We start from the raw sequence: 16,471 nt of genomic DNA on the forward strand, positions 1-16,471 counted from the left end.
TAATATTTCCCAAGAGGGGGAGGTGGTAAGATGCACCCTCCATACATGCCAGATACTCCACAGTGTGGTTTCATCATGTGACAACTTATCACATCCAAAATGGTTGCTGGAACCTCCCATGGGTCCTGTTTGCTTGGTCACCCCCACTCCAGTTGAGAACACAGAAGGGGCAGCAAGGAAGGGAAGGGGAAGAAGGGACAGTTTGTGGGAGGGGGCAGGCTAGGCCCAGCTCAAGCTCAGCAATATCATTCCTTAGCTAAACAGAGGCATGTTTTGGCCAGTGTGCAGTCTCCTTCTGGTCAGGGGCCTGTCAGGTTCTGGAAGCCTGTGAAAGCAAAACTCGGGAGGCTGGGTGAACAGGAGCCTGTCTTCGGCAAGCAGGCAGCCTGGTTGAAGTCACACTTGTCAACATCTTGGCCAATGGTGAAGTAGACACTATCCGGGGACTTGACTGAGGGGTCGACACCAAAGTAGTTGTAAGGCCGAAGGAAAAAGCCTACCGCATTGCCCACAGTCACTGTAGTGGGGATATCCTCTGCATGAGGCACATGGAAGAAGCCAACTGAGATCCAAGCCACGAGATCCTGGAGGGGAAAACAGAGGTGGGAATCAGCCAGTTAAAGGGCTCTTTATCTTGTCACAAGTGACATTTTCCTGGGTCAAAGAGGTGTGGAAGATACTCCCAGCTCTCTTGCAGTGGAGCAGATGACTCAACTGTGGCTGGATCAGTTGAGCGTATCCTGCATAGTTGCACTGCTCAGCCAGCTCTCTTGCTTTAGGTTGATCCTGCATTGAGCAGGGGGTTGGGCAAGATGGTCTGTGTGACCCCTTCCAGCTCTATGATTCTATGATCTGAGCCACACTGTAGGTCATGTGTGCAGCAGTGCCCGCTGGGATGTGTGCAAGGCATTGGAACAGTGCCTTCTGGTCTCTTCCCACAATGTGGCTTATGTTGCGCACGGTATATCTGAAAGGAGCACTTTCAAACCAAGCAATATACCCCCCCACACACACACACACATAAACACAGTGTGCCTTAAATGCTTTCTGAATGAGGAAATCTTGGCTAGCTTCCTAAAGGCCTGGAGGAACCAAGCCAAGAAGTTCCACAGAGGTGAAGCCACCACTGACAAGACCCTACTTCTTGTAAACGACAATGTAGACCCTGATAAGAAGAGTGTGTCAAGAACAGCATCTCCAGGAGGCCTAAGGGGAGAAAGCTTTCTGTGGGTCTCTGTTTCTGGTCCCCATCTTGTCCAGAAGAGCTCTCCCTCCATCATTGCTTTCAGACTGGTTCTTCAGAAGGACCTTGGCTATCTATCTTTAAGGGATGTCTGCCTCCCCTTGCCCCATGCTCAACAAATCTGGGGAGTGGCTTGATAATCCAGTTCTTCATCTGGCACCACAACCAGAAAAACATTTCATGATTTCCTCCCCCAGGTGGCCCCCGCCCTGGCTTTGCTCACTAGATGAGTTGGCCTTCTTTCCTCTTGCTTTTTTTTTGGGGGGGGGGCATGTAATCAGTTGCAGAGAGTAGCCAGCACTCACCTCATTGCTGATAGTCTCGTTGTCTATGAAGTCGGCAAAGGCCACCAAGGGATCCCAAGGGTCATTCTGGTTATAGATGGAGGTGCTGGTCATCTCCTCCTCTTTCCGCTTGGTGACAGCCACCTTGTACCTGAAGAATATTGGCAGTGAGAAAAGTGGGAGAGTGGCTGAAGGGAGAAAGGAAGCAGAATCTCTGCACAAAGCCATGCAAAGGGGACTCTGCTTGGACACACTTCTCTGCTCCGAATGTCACTGGAAGGTCATCGTCACAGAAGGCACTGCTCTGAGCCACACAGCATAAAACGAAATCCATCAAGCGCATGAAAAAAACTTGCACAGGTACAAACCGAGATCAGCTTCCTATAGAAGTGCTTGCTGGCTCTCTGTAGCATTTCTCCCTCCTCCCCAGCTGTCTCTTGTTTGCAGCTCTTTGTATACAGTAAATACTTCAGCTTAATGGATGAACAAGTCACACGTCTGATGAAAAAGACTCTGAATCAAGCAAGCTTCTGCTTGAATGAATTTAGCTCTAAAGGTGAGCCGGACCTTACAGCAAGGCAGTCACCACCAGCTCCATATCCCACTTCCCAAGAGCAATTGTTTTTTTTTTTTAATTATGTGTGTGTGTGTAAAGTGCCGTCAAGTCGCAGCTGACTTATGGTGATCCCTTATGGGGTTTTCAAGGCAAGAGACTAACAGAGATGGTTTGCCAGTGCCTTCCTCTGCATATCTACTTGTTTTCATTCTCTATTAAATGCATATAGCAACAGACCAACCAAATATAACACCAAGGAGAGGAGAGGGAGAAAGGAAAAGTAATGAAAATTATACAGTTTGGCTTACAGCTTAGCATTCCAAATCAAAGTATGAGCATTGGTTATACTATAGCAAGCATCTTTCCATCGGTTCTTGGCACTTGATGGAAGATGACTTGTTGAATGTGAGATGGCAAGAGACAGAAATGGATTTCAAACATATATGTGTATGTGTGTGTACACACACACACACACACATATATATGTGTATATATAAAAATCATATATCAGTTTTCAACAGTTATTTATTTTTTGCATCTACACTCTATAAGGAAACATGAACCTATATTATTATAGCAGCTCCAGCATTATATTTACACAAAAGTTGTGAAGTGCCATCTCTATGGGAACTCCCTCATCTTGGCAAAAACTCTATCCATGGTCAATTTTGATGCTCACTCAAAGCTCTTTTTTAAAATGTGACTTTAAAAATGCCTATTCACAGTCCCGAAGCAAAAGGAGAAATTCCACCCCCACCACTCGCCTGCTCCTTTGTTCCTTTTAGCATAGTCATTAGCATGTGCATAGCTAACGTGCGCTGTTGTTTTGCATGGTTCTTTGAGGATTCTTCCCAGCAAACGCCAAAGATCTGGTTAAGTGAGCTCTTTAGTAATGCAAAGCAGGCATGCTCCAGCTTCGCAGTCACTTCCGGAATGACGGTTCAGCATGTAAAATTCAAAAAAATATGCAGGGTAATTCAGCCTGGAATGCGCTGCTAATTACCATGAATAAATGGCCAATGGCATTGAAGTCCCTCCCCAAACCCCACCCTCCTCAGGCTCCACCCCAAAAACCTCCCGCCAGTGGCAAAGAGGAACCTGGCAACCCTAGTATACATGCTGGTGGGAATCTCAGTGAAGATAATTCCATTGAAACCCAAGATTTTTCTTTAGATTTTTCGGATAAGATTTCATCTGTCTGAACTGGTATGCATCAAAATACAGTTGTAGATTTGGGATGCCTAAGCCCTCTGATGCTTGATGGTGCGTTTCCTAAGCGGGTACGTTTCTCCAGCACATTGTGTGCTTCTCTTTCCATGTTGTTAAGTACACGTATTTCTGATGTGCCGTAGTCATCTTCCTTCTTCATTTAGCTCAGAAGAAGGCCCCTACCTTGACTCAGCCATGTGGATCCATGCCACGGTGACCTCGAGATTAGACTGTTGTAATGCACTCTACATGATTCTGCCCTTGAAATCAACTTGGAAACTCCAATTGGTATGGAAACCCACAACCTGGTTACTATCACCTGCTTGTCACACCCATTTTACGAGCACCCCATTGGTTACTTATCCATTACCAGGCTCAATTCAAGGTACTGGATGTTACCTACAAATCTCTCGATGGCTTTGTACCCATATCGCTGCAGGACTCCCCTCACCATGCTCCACTGTGACAGCCTCACTCATGTAAGCAAAGTTTCTGAAGGTGCCACCTTGCAAATGGGTAAGATTGGCAGCTGCCTGTTCATCCACATTCTCTTGTGGAATGGCCACAAGAGATAAGAAAGGTTCCCATACTTTTATGATTCTACAGAATGCACAAAAATAGGAGGGCTCTTTTTAAAAGGAATAAGATTAGAGTCTATTGTAATATTTATTATATGTAGCATCCTGCTTTTATTGCATTGTCTTCTATCTTTATAATTCCACATTCTCCATTGTTTGTCTTATACCTTGCTTTAGGCAGTTTGTTACTTGCATTGCTTTCTAATTCTGTAATCTCAGTCCTATTCTATTGTTCATTGATTTTTTACGCTATCTGATTGCATTCGTTTATATTCTGTTTCAGTGAGAAAGGCAGGCTATAAATAAAGGAAGTAAATAACACTGAGGCCTGCTACCTCTCCATATTTGCTCAATGTTTAATAGATCTGGTATCATTCCTGAAGGGTTTTCTAGTATGACTGCTATATTGTCAGTGAAGAAGTTTGTGACATGTTTCTGATTAGCAATTAAAATATCTTTCTGTTTGGTTTTTGTTTAATTGTAGCCAAAGTTTTGACTAATATGGCATATTGAAGGGGCAGCAGTAGAGTTGCCCAGGCCCCCCTGGCCACCGGCAGGGGATTGGGGGGGGGGGTAGGGTTGCCAGATCCAGGTTGGGAAACTCCTGGAAATTTGGGGGTGGAGCCTGGGGAGGACAGCGACCTCAGTGGGGTTCGATGCCACAGAGTCCACCCTCCAAAGCATCCATTTTCTCCAGGGGAACCAATCTCTGTAGCCTGGAGATGAGCTGTAATTCCAGGGGATCCTCACGTCCCACCTGGAGGCTGCTGGCATCCCTAGGTAGCAAAGCCATTCATGACAGAGGCTTTGAGAGGTTTTGGTTTTGAGATGACCTTTTAAAACTTTCCTCCTCCCCTGCTATTTTTCTTTTTAGGCTTTCATGATAATCTTCCAAGAACAGTTCTTGACACTGAGCAGGATTACACTCCTCCTCAGTGAAGGAGCGAAGAGGTCAGCGGCCACCACTCACCTGCCCCAGCTGATGGACTTCTCCATGGTGCTTGCTTCAGGCAGGTGCTCGCCTGCAAAGCTGACAATCTGGATGCGGTAGCTACGCTGATGGCCCCACTGGTTCTCCTGGCTGGAGGTGAAGTGCAGATACCGTGGGACTTTGCCATCAAGTGGGAAGGCGGCTTTTTCCTCCTTGTCCAGGTCTTGGCTTGTGAGCACGGGGCGCTGGATCTGGTATTCTGGGCTCCAGGGCACCTGCACCGTCTCAAATGCCATATCAAGGGCCACCAAGGAGTTCTTGGTTCCTAAAAAGCAAAAACCAAGAAAGCGTGCTTTGTGCATACTACCTTGGGGGACAGGCCCTCACCAATGCAAGTGGATCCATACCTCTGCCTCCATGGGCCCTTGACAGGAAGATCACCTCGCATCTGGAAGAGGTGGGTTCAAGCGCCATCTCTGCCATCACCAGCTGGCCTTGGTCAAGATGCCACCCCTCAGCTTCAGTTCCTGGTCTGCTACATGGGAGTAACAGTGGCCTACTTGCTGTGCTGTCATAGTAGTTCACCCTGCCTACCTTAGGGACCACCTTCTTCTTTCTTAGGCTTTGTGGAAAGCCTTAAGATGAGCCCAGAGCACCTTCTTGGCGTGTGTTACGTTCAAGCAACAAGAGAGCATTTTTAGTGACTGCCCAATAACTCTGAAACTCTCTTTACATCTGTGTTGTTTGAACTTCATTGCACTGTTGTGGTTTGCTTATTTTTTCACATGCAGCCACTATGTAGGAGGACCTATAATTTTTCTCCTTAAATTAATGCTTTATGACCATTGTTGTGTTGTCTTTTACAATGGTCCAGCAGAGTAGGTCATTGTGTACTGATGTGGAGCTGGGGAATTAGAGTGTGACTTACCCAAGGACACAGGTACAAGGCAGAAATGAAACTTAGCTGCAGGTTTCCAAAATCTGACACCTATCCAATGAGCCACACTAGCTTGCAGGATAGAAAGCATTATTACTGTGCAGATGACAAGCAGCAACTCAACCTACACAGTCTGCCTGGCACCTTGGTGGCTCCTACCAGTTCCCTACCCTAAGCCTAGGGGCAATTGGCTTGTTGGTTCCTCTCCTAAGCACCTAGGAAATAGGGATGCCAGCAGCCTCCAGGTGGGACCTGGGGACTCCCTGGAATGACAGCTCATCTCCAGACTACAAAGATCAGTTCCGTGGAGAAAAGGGATGTTTTGGAGGGTGAATTCTATGTCATTGTACCCCTCTGGGGTCCCTGTCTTCCCCAGGCTCCATCTCTAAATCTCCAGGAGTTTCCCAGCCTGGATCTGACAATAGGGTGGCCAGGGTCCCTCTTCGCCACTGGCGGGAGGTTTTTGGGGCAGAGCCTGAGGGGGTGGGGTTTGGGGAGGAGAGGGACTTCAATGCTGTAGAGTCCAATTGCCAAAGCGGCCATTTTCTCCAGGTGAACGGATCTCTGTCAGCTGATCAGCTGTAATAGCAGGAGATCTCCAGCTAATACCTGGAGCCTTCATGCTGCTATTTTTACAAATACCTGGAGGTTGGCAACCCTACCCCCATCCCCTGTCAGTGGCCGTGGGGGGTGGGGGAGCTGGCAATCCTAGGCAATGAATGCATCAACTCCATCACAGCTCTTCATTTCCACGAGACAAGAAAGTGGTGGTGTGGCCAGGCAAGGGGGAGACTGGAGACTGAGCTCACGAGGGACGGAGCTCGCCTCATCTACCAGCGGATTTCTGTGGAAACTATCCAGAGCAACGTCACCATTGCTGCCTCAGCCTTTCTTTTTGGACTATGTCAGTGTAAAGCTTCTAGAATTTGGTTTCAGAACATTTCTTGTTCGCGGAATTTACACGTGGATGCTACCTCTTGCCCCAGAACTTGGATCTTTCGAACTCTTCACTGCTGACACCACTTGCTGTCTTCTTGAAAGGACATATCCTTTATGATTCCAGAACTGGGACTTCCCCTGCAGCACCAGGCTTGGCTCATTTGCTCGAGTCATCTGGAGCTGCTGCTCCACAGTCACGCTGTTGGTGCCTGTTTTCTGCTTTTGGCACATGAAGGAGGGGGTCTAGATTTTGTGGGGTGAATTGGGGAATTATTGGTGAAAACAGACAGTAATAGACAGGCTCAGATTACTTGCAAATCATAATGGGATTTCCAAAAACACAGTTCTCTACTTTTGTAGCTGTCTTGGGACTGGTTGTTTGGACTTTTTTTTTAAAGGCTATTTTAGAGACATCTATTGTTAATGGATCTCTCTCCTGACTTTGGATCCCCACCCCCCACCCCGGAATCCTGGAAGTGGGCCTCAGGCAGAGCTTTCAAGAGTCAGCTTGAGTGGGGGCAGGGAGCGCCTGCCTGATCATCTCTGTATCGCCTGCCTCACTCACACATCATCATCGTCTACCAACTCTGGCCTTGTTATGAGATGTCTAATTATTCATGCAAATTTATGCAAATACAAAGAATGCCCAATATTTATTTCAAATACAAAATTTGGATTCCCTGGGATGATATTTAGAATGGGAGGTACGCTAAGAGGGGGGCATGCAGCCATATTCAAAGTGGTTCTTGTGGAATTTTGAAAAGTGTAAGGAGGACCTACCTGCAACATCCAAGTCTACTTTGTAGTTCATGAGATGGCTGTGCATGGTCCCAAGCGTGTGCTCCCCAACCCTGTTCCCATACGCCTTTCCCTGGCCAGTGAAGAAGGAGGAGCTGATGTATCCTGTGGCGTGGACCTTGACTTCAATAGCACCATTTTGGTAGAAAACAAAATCCCAGACATAATCGTAGTTGATGAGGGTGGAAACCGCCCTTAAGACCAAAGCATATTTGGCTAAACCCCCATAATAAAAAGAGCCCATGTTGGAGAAATGACGACGCAGAGGCACCCCCATGTCATGCTCAAAGATGCAGAAAGAGTTCTTGTTTAGTTTGGGGGTATCAGACTCTATCAAGTAGTGTCGGTCCACATAGGTGGCGGTATAGGGGCAGTCCACACCCCGCACCAGTTCAAAAGAGAACTTCCCAATGCCAAGGCTGCCGTCCATGTACCTGGTCACCATTCCACCCGGACAGTCAGACCCATACGTGGCCAGGGCTTCCTGCAAACTCAGCTCATAGACTATTCTCTCTGTGCCGAACCTGATGTCAAAGAGACGTGGCCCGGTGTTCACGTTCATCCCAAAGGCAAAGCTCCACGACTGATAGACCACATGGCTGCCCATTACACTGTAGCGCTTCCCTTGGGGCTCAAACTGCAGAGGGCTGGCAGGAGCAAGAGGCGGTGGCGGTGGCCGCTTCATGGATGCAAAATCATTCTCTGTCTGGACTCTCTTCACTCTGACCTCCTTTACAAGCCTGTCTTTGTAGTCTTTTTCCAGTTGTGCAAGGCCCTGATAATACTGGCCATTGTAGAACACGCTCTTCACTTTCCACTGAGAGCGGTTCAAGCTGCTATGATCCACCAGGATCTCCAAGCCAACAGGGTAGATAAAATAGCCGCTGCCAAACACATTCTGGAAAAGGACAAACCAAGTAGCTCTATCTCCAGACTCAAGACCTCGGGGGGCTGTAGTCAGAGTAGCCAAGTTCGTCTCAGGATACTCACAGCATTCTTTGAGGAAGGTGGGGGCCTTGGAGAACTCGAGGAAAATAAGCAAGTCAATGTCCCGGTATTCCTTCTCAGTCACTGGTCTGCTGTGATATGGCACTTTTTTGCCGAACTTTGTGAGTGTAATGTCCCGATGGTATGTAGGATTTGGGAGAGGACCTACCAGGAATTCTGTAACATTTGGATCTGGCTGGCCTCCAAAGAAAACCACAGCCAATGCCTGCCGAGGGGGTCGAATCCTTCCATGGTCCAGGAAGCCCAATGCCTCTGCTTTCACAGGGAGGTAAACATCCAGATAGTAAATGCAGTTATCGGCTGGTTCTGCATGAAAGGCATCTTGTAGATGGACACCAAGATTGTCCTTGAGGTATGTTACCACTTGAGTCATCTCTTCTGCTGTCAAGTCAGCAAATATCTTGCTCTTTTCATCATTTATACCTTCTGGGGAACTCTTTGGCTCTGAGCAGACGCAAGTCGTGACCTTCTCCTTCTTAGTCAACAAAACACAAACTAAAGCAAAAACGGTGGCCAGAGCCAAGACCAGGAGAATAACAACCGTTTTCATGTTCATAGCAGTGGCAGCGAAGGCGATAGGAGCAGAGACTCCTCAAACAACTCTGGTTTTGATTTCCTGACTGCAAACAGCCTGGGAAACAGACAGCCTGGTGATGGCTGAGAGCCACATTGGAGGAGGGAACTGCGCTGGAATACCTCAGGGGTTTGCAGCGAGCCATAAAAGGAAGCTTTTCTTTCTCTCTCTCAGACTAGCTACGTATCCACTTAACCGCCAGCCCTGCTTTTGGCCCAGAGTGGTGGACCTCTGTGGGAAAGGCAACACCCAGATGAGGTGCAGACCCTCAGAGGAAACTCTGTTTGATGGGGTTTCCGGCCAGATGCTGTAATATGATCCATCGCTGGTTGAAGTCGGAGAAGGCAGTGGTACCTGCTTGCTAAAAGCTGTTCCTGATTCAGGCTTTTCCAAAGCCTTTTTCTTTGACCTTCTTTTTACCCCAGAAATGCAGCTTTAACTTTGTTCTCATCCTCCAGAATCTGTGCTCTGCTCATGTTTGAGCAACCTTTGCCATGGGGTTTCTCTATCCCTGGGGACTCCTAATAAAGAGACAGGACACTCTGATAAGAGGGCTACGGTCCCTCTGTCTACGCCATGGCCAGCAGGGTCCAAAACAGGCCTGTGTGGTAGCAGTGCTTGCTGGGAGGGCACAAGCGGTGCCGGCCATGCCCTGCCGCCTCCTTCACAGAGGAGCTCAAGAAGCCCCAGTGGCCCATTGGTGCCCTTAGTAGAATGCGAGACCCCAAGGGGGTGGTGTCAGCCCTTGGCCCACAGAACCAGAAATCACCACAAAGTCATATAGAGTCCAAGCAGATGGCTTTTACTGGTCAAATAGGCATACAGTGCAAACGAATAAAATGACAGCTATGAGAGTCTCACTAGCTGGGAGATAATATAAAGCAGAAAAGGCGGGAGATTACAAGCATAGGCTGAACACAGTTTCCCAGGAGCTGAGTTCCCAGGCCTAGGTATGTGACCTTGAGGGCCAGACAGTACAGCGCAGAGACAGAGGCAATAACGAAACCGAGATAGCAACCTGACATTCTGCTCCCCTCAAGGCCCCCTCCCAGTCCGCAAGGGGGCAGGCCTATCCGGGTAAGCAATGTGAAAGGCGTTGACGAGGTCGGGGGCGGAGACATCCCGTGCGCGCACCCATTCGTCATAGGCAGGGGGGAAATGTTTCCAACGGACTAAATACTGCAGGTTGCCATGGTGAACACGGGAGTCAAGGATCTTGGAGACTTCGAAGTGTTCCTCCCCCCCCACCATGATGGGTTGCGCAGGAGGTGGATCCGGATGCCACTGTGGAGAAGCAACATGGGGTTTGAGGAGGCTAATGTGGAAAACAGGATGCACACGCCTCAAGGATTTGGGGAGAGCCAGTTCCACCGTGACAGGGTTTATGACCCGGGTGATGGGGAAAGGGCCAATGAATTTAGCACTGAGCTTATGGCACGGACGGGTGGAACGGAGATTTTTGGTGGAAAGGTAAACCAAAGCACCCACTTGCAGATCACCCCCGGGGGAGCGATGTTTGTCAGCTTGTGCTTTGTATTTACGCTTGGCCCGGTCGAGGTTGCTAACGAGCCAGGGCCAAGTGGTACGGAGGACGTGTGCCCAGGAGGCAATGTCGGGGTTCCCTTCCCCCTCTACATCATCTGCAGGAGCAATAGGACTGAAATCTTGTCCATACACAGCAAAAAATGGGCTAAAACCTGTGGATTGATGCATGGCATTATTGTAGGCATATTCTGCTAAAGGTAACAGTTCCACCCAGTCATCCTGGTGGTAGTTAACATAACAGCGTAAATAACATTCAAGTACAGCATTGACACGTTCAGTTTGACCATCAGTTTGGGGATGGTATGCACTAGACAACCCTTGTTCCACTCCCACCAACTTGAGGAAAGCTTTCCAAAACTTAGAAACGAAACCACTTCCGCGGTCACAAATTATCTTACGCGGAAACGAATGTAAACGAAAGATATGCGTCACGAAGAGGCGGGCCAGTTTCTGAGCAGAGGGGATCCCTGCGCATGGAATCAAATGTATTTGTTTAGAAAACAAATCAGTAACAACCCACAACACAGTTTTACCCCCACTGAGAGGGAGATCAGTCATAAAGTCCATAGCAATCACTTCCCAAGGTTTGCTGGGCGTTTCAAGAGGTTGTAGCAGTCCCGGGGGTTTGCCCTGCGATCGTTTCGCAGCGGCACAAACGGGACAGCTGCGGATGAAAGAGTCAATGTCGGAACACATTCCCCCCCACCAGAACTGTCTGCGCAATAAGTGAAGGGTTTTCAGAAACCCAAAGTGCCCAGCTGTTTTGGCTCCATGAGCTAAATGCAAAACGTCCTTCCGGAGAGCTTTGGGTACATACAATTTAGAGTCCTTGTACCAGGACCCTCCCTGTTCCAAAACACCAGGAGGTAGGGTATGAGCGGAGCGTTCTAAAAGGCACTGGTCCCGAAGGACATTTAAAAAGGACTCGGAGATGGGGATTTTGGAGGGGGCCCCCCCGTCGGTCATGGTGATCTTAGAAACAGTTATGGGGCTAGTGCTTACGTGCGGCGGCGCGCAGACTGCAGGCGGCTGGGCGGCCGGAGGGGTAGGAAGGGCGGGAACGCCGGTCTGTTGCGGTGGCGGCTGGGCAGCCGGTTGGGCTGGCGGAGCTTGTAAGTTGGGTACGGCGTGCTGATGCTGGGATCGAGTTTGCACAGCCAGCACAGGTAGGGCCCCACGTTGCATAGGGGTGAACAGAGAGTTGGTGGGTCTCTCGAGTTTTACCGGATATTGTGGTAAACGGGAGAGGGCATCCGCGAGAACGTTCTGCTTCCCAGGGACGTGCTTCAGGGTGAAACGGAACTGAGCAAAGAACTCCGCCCACCGTTGTTGTTTCGCTGACAGCTTATGGGACCCCGTGAGGGCAGCTAGATTTTTGTGATCGGTCCAAACCTCAAAGGGGACTTTAGACCCTTCCAAGAATTGCCGCCATAGAGTCAGTGCATGATGAACCGCTGAGGCCTCTTTCTCCCAGATGGGCCAGTTTAATTGAGCGTGCGCAATTTTTTTTGAAAAGTAAGCGCAAGGGTGAAGAAGACCATCCGGTCCTTGCTGGAGGAGGGCCCCTCCCATGGCTACATCGGAAGCATCAACTTGCACAATGAACATTTGATTTGGGTCTGGGTGCCGTAGCACCGGCTCCGAAGTGAAGAGGCGTTTGAGGGCCAGAAAAGCGGCTTGGCATTGCTCAGTCCACAGGATTTTTGCGGAGGGCAAGGCAGCCGAGCTTACTTTTCCCTTAGTTTTCAGTAGGTCCGTAATGGGTAGAGCCACCTGGGCGAAGTTAGGGATGAATCCCCGATAGAAGTTTGCAAATCCCAGAAATTGTTGTACTTGCTTACGGTTGGTGGGGGGAGTCCAATCGAGGACGGCTTGGACTTTGGCGGGGTCCATGCGAAGACCTTGGTGGGAGATGATGTATCCCAAAAACGTGAGTTTGCTTTGATGAAATTCGCATTTAGCTAGTTTTGCGAAAAGTTGATGGTCACGCAGGCGTTGCAGAACTTCCCGGACCAGAGCTACATGCTCGTTCATAGTTTTCGAATAAATGAGAATGTCATCTAAATAGACCACCACCCCACGATATAGAAGGTCATGTAGGATTTCATTGATGAGTTGCATGAAGACCCCCGGGGCCCCTTTTAATCCGAACGGCATTACAAGGAATTCATACATTCCGAAACAGCTAGAGAAGGCAGTGAGGTGCTCATCCCCTTCGCGGATACGGACTCGGTAGTAGGCTTCCACCAAGTCTAACTTAGAGAACACACGGCCTTCCTGTAATTGTCCCAAAATATCCGATATTAATGGGATAGGATAGGCGTTGGTCTGGGTAACCGCATTGAGCTTTCTGAAGTCAATGCACAGGCGAAGGTCGCCCTCTTTTTTCCGGACGAAAAACGCGGGGGCCGAGTTTGGGGCATTCGAAGGGCGAATGAACCCTCTGGCGAGGTTTTTGTCCAAAAAGTCCCGGAGGACAGTGCGCTCGGAAGCGCTCATAGGGTAAATCTTACTCTTGGTTAATGTGCAGTCCTTTACCACTTCAATCGCACAGTCTGAGGCCCGGTGGGGGGGTAAGGCATCACATTCCCTAAGGTCGAAGACATCTTCAAAGTCCCGGTATACAGCAGGTAGAACCGGTGGTGCTGGGGCAGTAGAGGTTAATGCTGGAACGGGCGGATATAGCAGAGCAAAGTTCTGCCGATGCTGGTCGCAGGTGGGACTAGCGAAGGAGATAGTGTTTGTTTCCCAATCAATACTGGGACTATGTCCTTTAATCCAGTTAATTCCCAAGACCACTTCGAATCGGATAGGGGCTATAGTGAAGTCTATTTGTTCCCAGTGGGAACCAATTCCCATCGCTACCCCTACGGTTCGGTGATCAACTGGACCCCCCTGGAAATCGCTCCCGTCCATTTGGGCAAATTGGACAGGGTTTGGCAAAGCCTCAGATTCGGCTTTGAGAGCAGCAAAAGTGGCCTCGCTTATGAGAGTGCGACAGCAACCGGAGTCAATGAGTGCTTTGACGGGCAATTGGGGACCACCTTTATGGTGTTGTAGAACTGCGTCCACGTAGACAGTGGTGTCCACTTCCTTGATTTTAGTGGGAGCATTCGGTTTAGCAGGGGAATCTGCAGAGGTCTGTGGAGATGCTCCATTCACCACAGACCGAAGCCGTTTTTTGACAAGTCGAGGGGAGATTCTAGGTTTAAGGCTGGAGAATTCCATGGGTCTCCTTCATCCGAGGAAGGATTGTCCCCCAATGGGGCACTTGTAATCCGAGACCCGGCAGGGTCGTCAGTAGCAGGCAGGGAGGTCGGGTCTCCAACGTGAAGTGCAGAGGGTGTGGGTCTTCCCGGCGCTGCGCTGCGGGTGGCCGCGGTGCCTCTGCGTGGTGGACGACCTCTGGCTCGGGTTGTCGTGCTGGGGCGAGATGCTTCCGGGCGATACGGGCAGACCGCTGCAAAGTGACCCATTCCTCCGCAGTTAAGACAGGCCCCCCTCAGAAATCGGTCTTCCCGTTCCTGGGGCGTGCGTGTGGGATTCCATGGAATGGGTGGTGGCGCCTTGGGCTGAGGCTTCTGGGTGCCTTTTTCCCTGTGCTTTTGGCGGACAAGGGAAATATAGCGTCGGCGGCTTTCCACTTCCTCGGCTAATAGGATCCATCCCTCAAGAGTATCCGGATCCCCTCGCATGTATGACCAGTTCAGAATATCAGGGTGTAGGGATTCCCTGAAATGGTGAATTAGGGTGGCCTCGGGCCAACCCACAATTTTACTCGCCAGTCTCTGAAACTCATCGGCAAACTCTCGAACCGGAGTGGAGCCTTGCCTGAGTTGTAACAGTTCCGCTTTGGCTCGTTCCCCCAGAAAGGGGTCCTCAAACCTCCTTCGCAAAGCAGTCATAAAGTTGTTGAGGGTGCGGATAGAGCGGGAACGGGTGTCGAATTGGAGGACCATCCATTCTGCTGCTTTACCCGTTAGAAGGGAAGCCACGTAGCACACCCTGCTATCCTCTGTGGGGAATAATTGTCCTTGTTCCCGCATATAGCTGTCCACTTGATGCAAAAAACAAGGTAGAGTCTCGAGGGACCCGTCATAAGTAGTTCTCAATTTGAGTTGCTTCCAAGGTCCGGGTGCAGGCTGAACCGGTTGAACAGGCGGTCCAGGTGGCGGTACAACGGGAGCTCCGGGAGGTGGAGGCAGAACAGGCACATTAGCGGGTGGCTGGCCGGGAACCCCTGGCCCCGGGAGTGGAGCGGGCTGCGCCTGGGCTAAGAGAGCTTGTTGTAACTGTCTATTGTCCTGAAGCATACGCTCCATTAGTTCTTGGAGCTGATCGACACGGTCGGAGAGCTCCCGGTTTTGGGCACGTAAGAGGTAAACGTCCTCACCTGGGCCGCCAGTGCGTTGAGGTTTACTTGTCCGAAAACTCGTGGCCCATTGAGAGGTGTCTTCGTAAAGGTTCTCTTCCTCAGACTCCTCTGGGTCCTGACGTCGGTCAGCAAGACGGCGTGTGCGTTGGGTTGTGCGCGACGGAGCAAAAATTGGGGAAAAAGAGAGACCTAACGGGCCCCCTGTTCTGTCTTTAGGACGGGTGTCCATTAGTGCCCGTTCCCTAGCCCTGGCAGCCTGAGCCTCGGCCTCCGCCTTAGCTGCTGCAGCAGCGTCCTTTTCCGCAAGGACCTTGGCGTCCTCAAGTCTCTGGGCTATAGCTGCAGTAACGCGCGGCAATAGCTCCGTTTCCAGAAGTGTAAGTATGGGATCGGGTCCCCCGCCCAGTAGTGGCTGTAGCCGAACTGCAATTGCGGGCGCGTCTGCCTCGAATGTTGAAGTCAAAAGTTGGGCCAAGGTGGCCACCGGGGTGTCCTTTGTACAGTCCACAAGGAGGAGAGCTGTGTGAACGGCAAGCCGCTTGGCTTCAGCCTGACAATCGGCTGCATTAGGTACCAGGGAAGAACCTGCCGGCGCGGCTCCTGCCATCGTAGCTCTCCTGGATGGGAGAGACTCCCGAGAGATGAGATTGTCCAAAAGTTCGGTCAGTACTTGTAAATCCTCGGTTGCCAACCGGGCATCATCCAGTAATTGATCAAAATCCTGAAGGTCTAAACGAGTATCAGTAGCTTCCAAAGTTAACATCCAGAGAACCCCCTTTAGAGACTGCCACTGTGTCTGCACCAGTCTCCGCAAGCGGCAAACCTCTAGGGTAGTCCGGAAAAGTTCAGCGATTAAGTCTTGTAACAGAGTAGGATCCTCAGAGAAGGGCTCCAGGGTAGTAGATCACTTGGAGAGCTGCACAGCTCCCATCCAAGTGGCAGGCGAACCCTCCTGGGCTCCAGCCTGGCTAGTAGAATGGTGAAGAGATAGCTGTCATAATGTCAGCCCTTGGCCCACAGAACCAGAAATCACCACAAAGTCATATAGAGTCCAAGCAGATGGCTTTTACTGGTCAAATAGGCATACAGTGCAAACGAATAAAATGACAGCTATGAGAGACTCACTAGCTGGGAGATAATATAAAGCAGAAAAGGCGGGAGATTACAAGCATAGGCTGAACACAGTTTCCCAGGAGCTGAGTTCCCAGGCCTAGGTATGCGACCTTGAGGGCCAGACAGTACAGCGCAGAGACAGAGGCAATAACGAAACCGAGATAGCAACCTGACAGGTGGTGAACTGGCACTAGATATAATAAAGGAGAATCAGCTTTCTGCCAAAGGCCCCTTTTGATGCCTGGCTATCAGGAGCAAGGCTTTGAAACAAGATCCACTTCCTGCACTGCTCTGTGGAAAATAAAGGAGGTGCCTGAAGTGCTACAGTCCAACCCTGAGGAACAGGAGATGTGTTGAAGAGCAAGGAGATTCAGTAACAAC

The 16,471-nt window shown here is 49.9% G+C and overlaps 1 protein-coding gene across 1 annotated transcript; it reads right to left on the reverse strand.

The window, feature by feature from the left end:
- Positions 1–299: 299 nt before the first annotated feature.
- AOC3 (amine oxidase copper containing 3) lies at positions 300–9,039 on the reverse strand. Its single transcript, XM_056863501.1, has 4 exons — positions 7,458–9,039; positions 4,841–5,126; positions 1,549–1,678; positions 300–584 (listed from the first exon to the last, which is right to left on the reverse strand). Exons 1-4 carry the CDS (start codon positions 9,037–9,039, stop codon positions 300–302), a joined length of 2,283 nt encoding a protein of 760 aa, XP_056719479.1.
- Positions 9,040–16,471: the final 7,432 nt, after the last annotated feature.

This window comes from Euleptes europaea, chromosome 18 (assembly GCF_029931775.1).
Source record: "Euleptes europaea isolate rEulEur1 chromosome 18, rEulEur1.hap1, whole genome shotgun sequence".
Taxonomy (NCBI): domain Eukaryota; kingdom Metazoa; phylum Chordata; class Lepidosauria; order Squamata; family Sphaerodactylidae; genus Euleptes; species Euleptes europaea.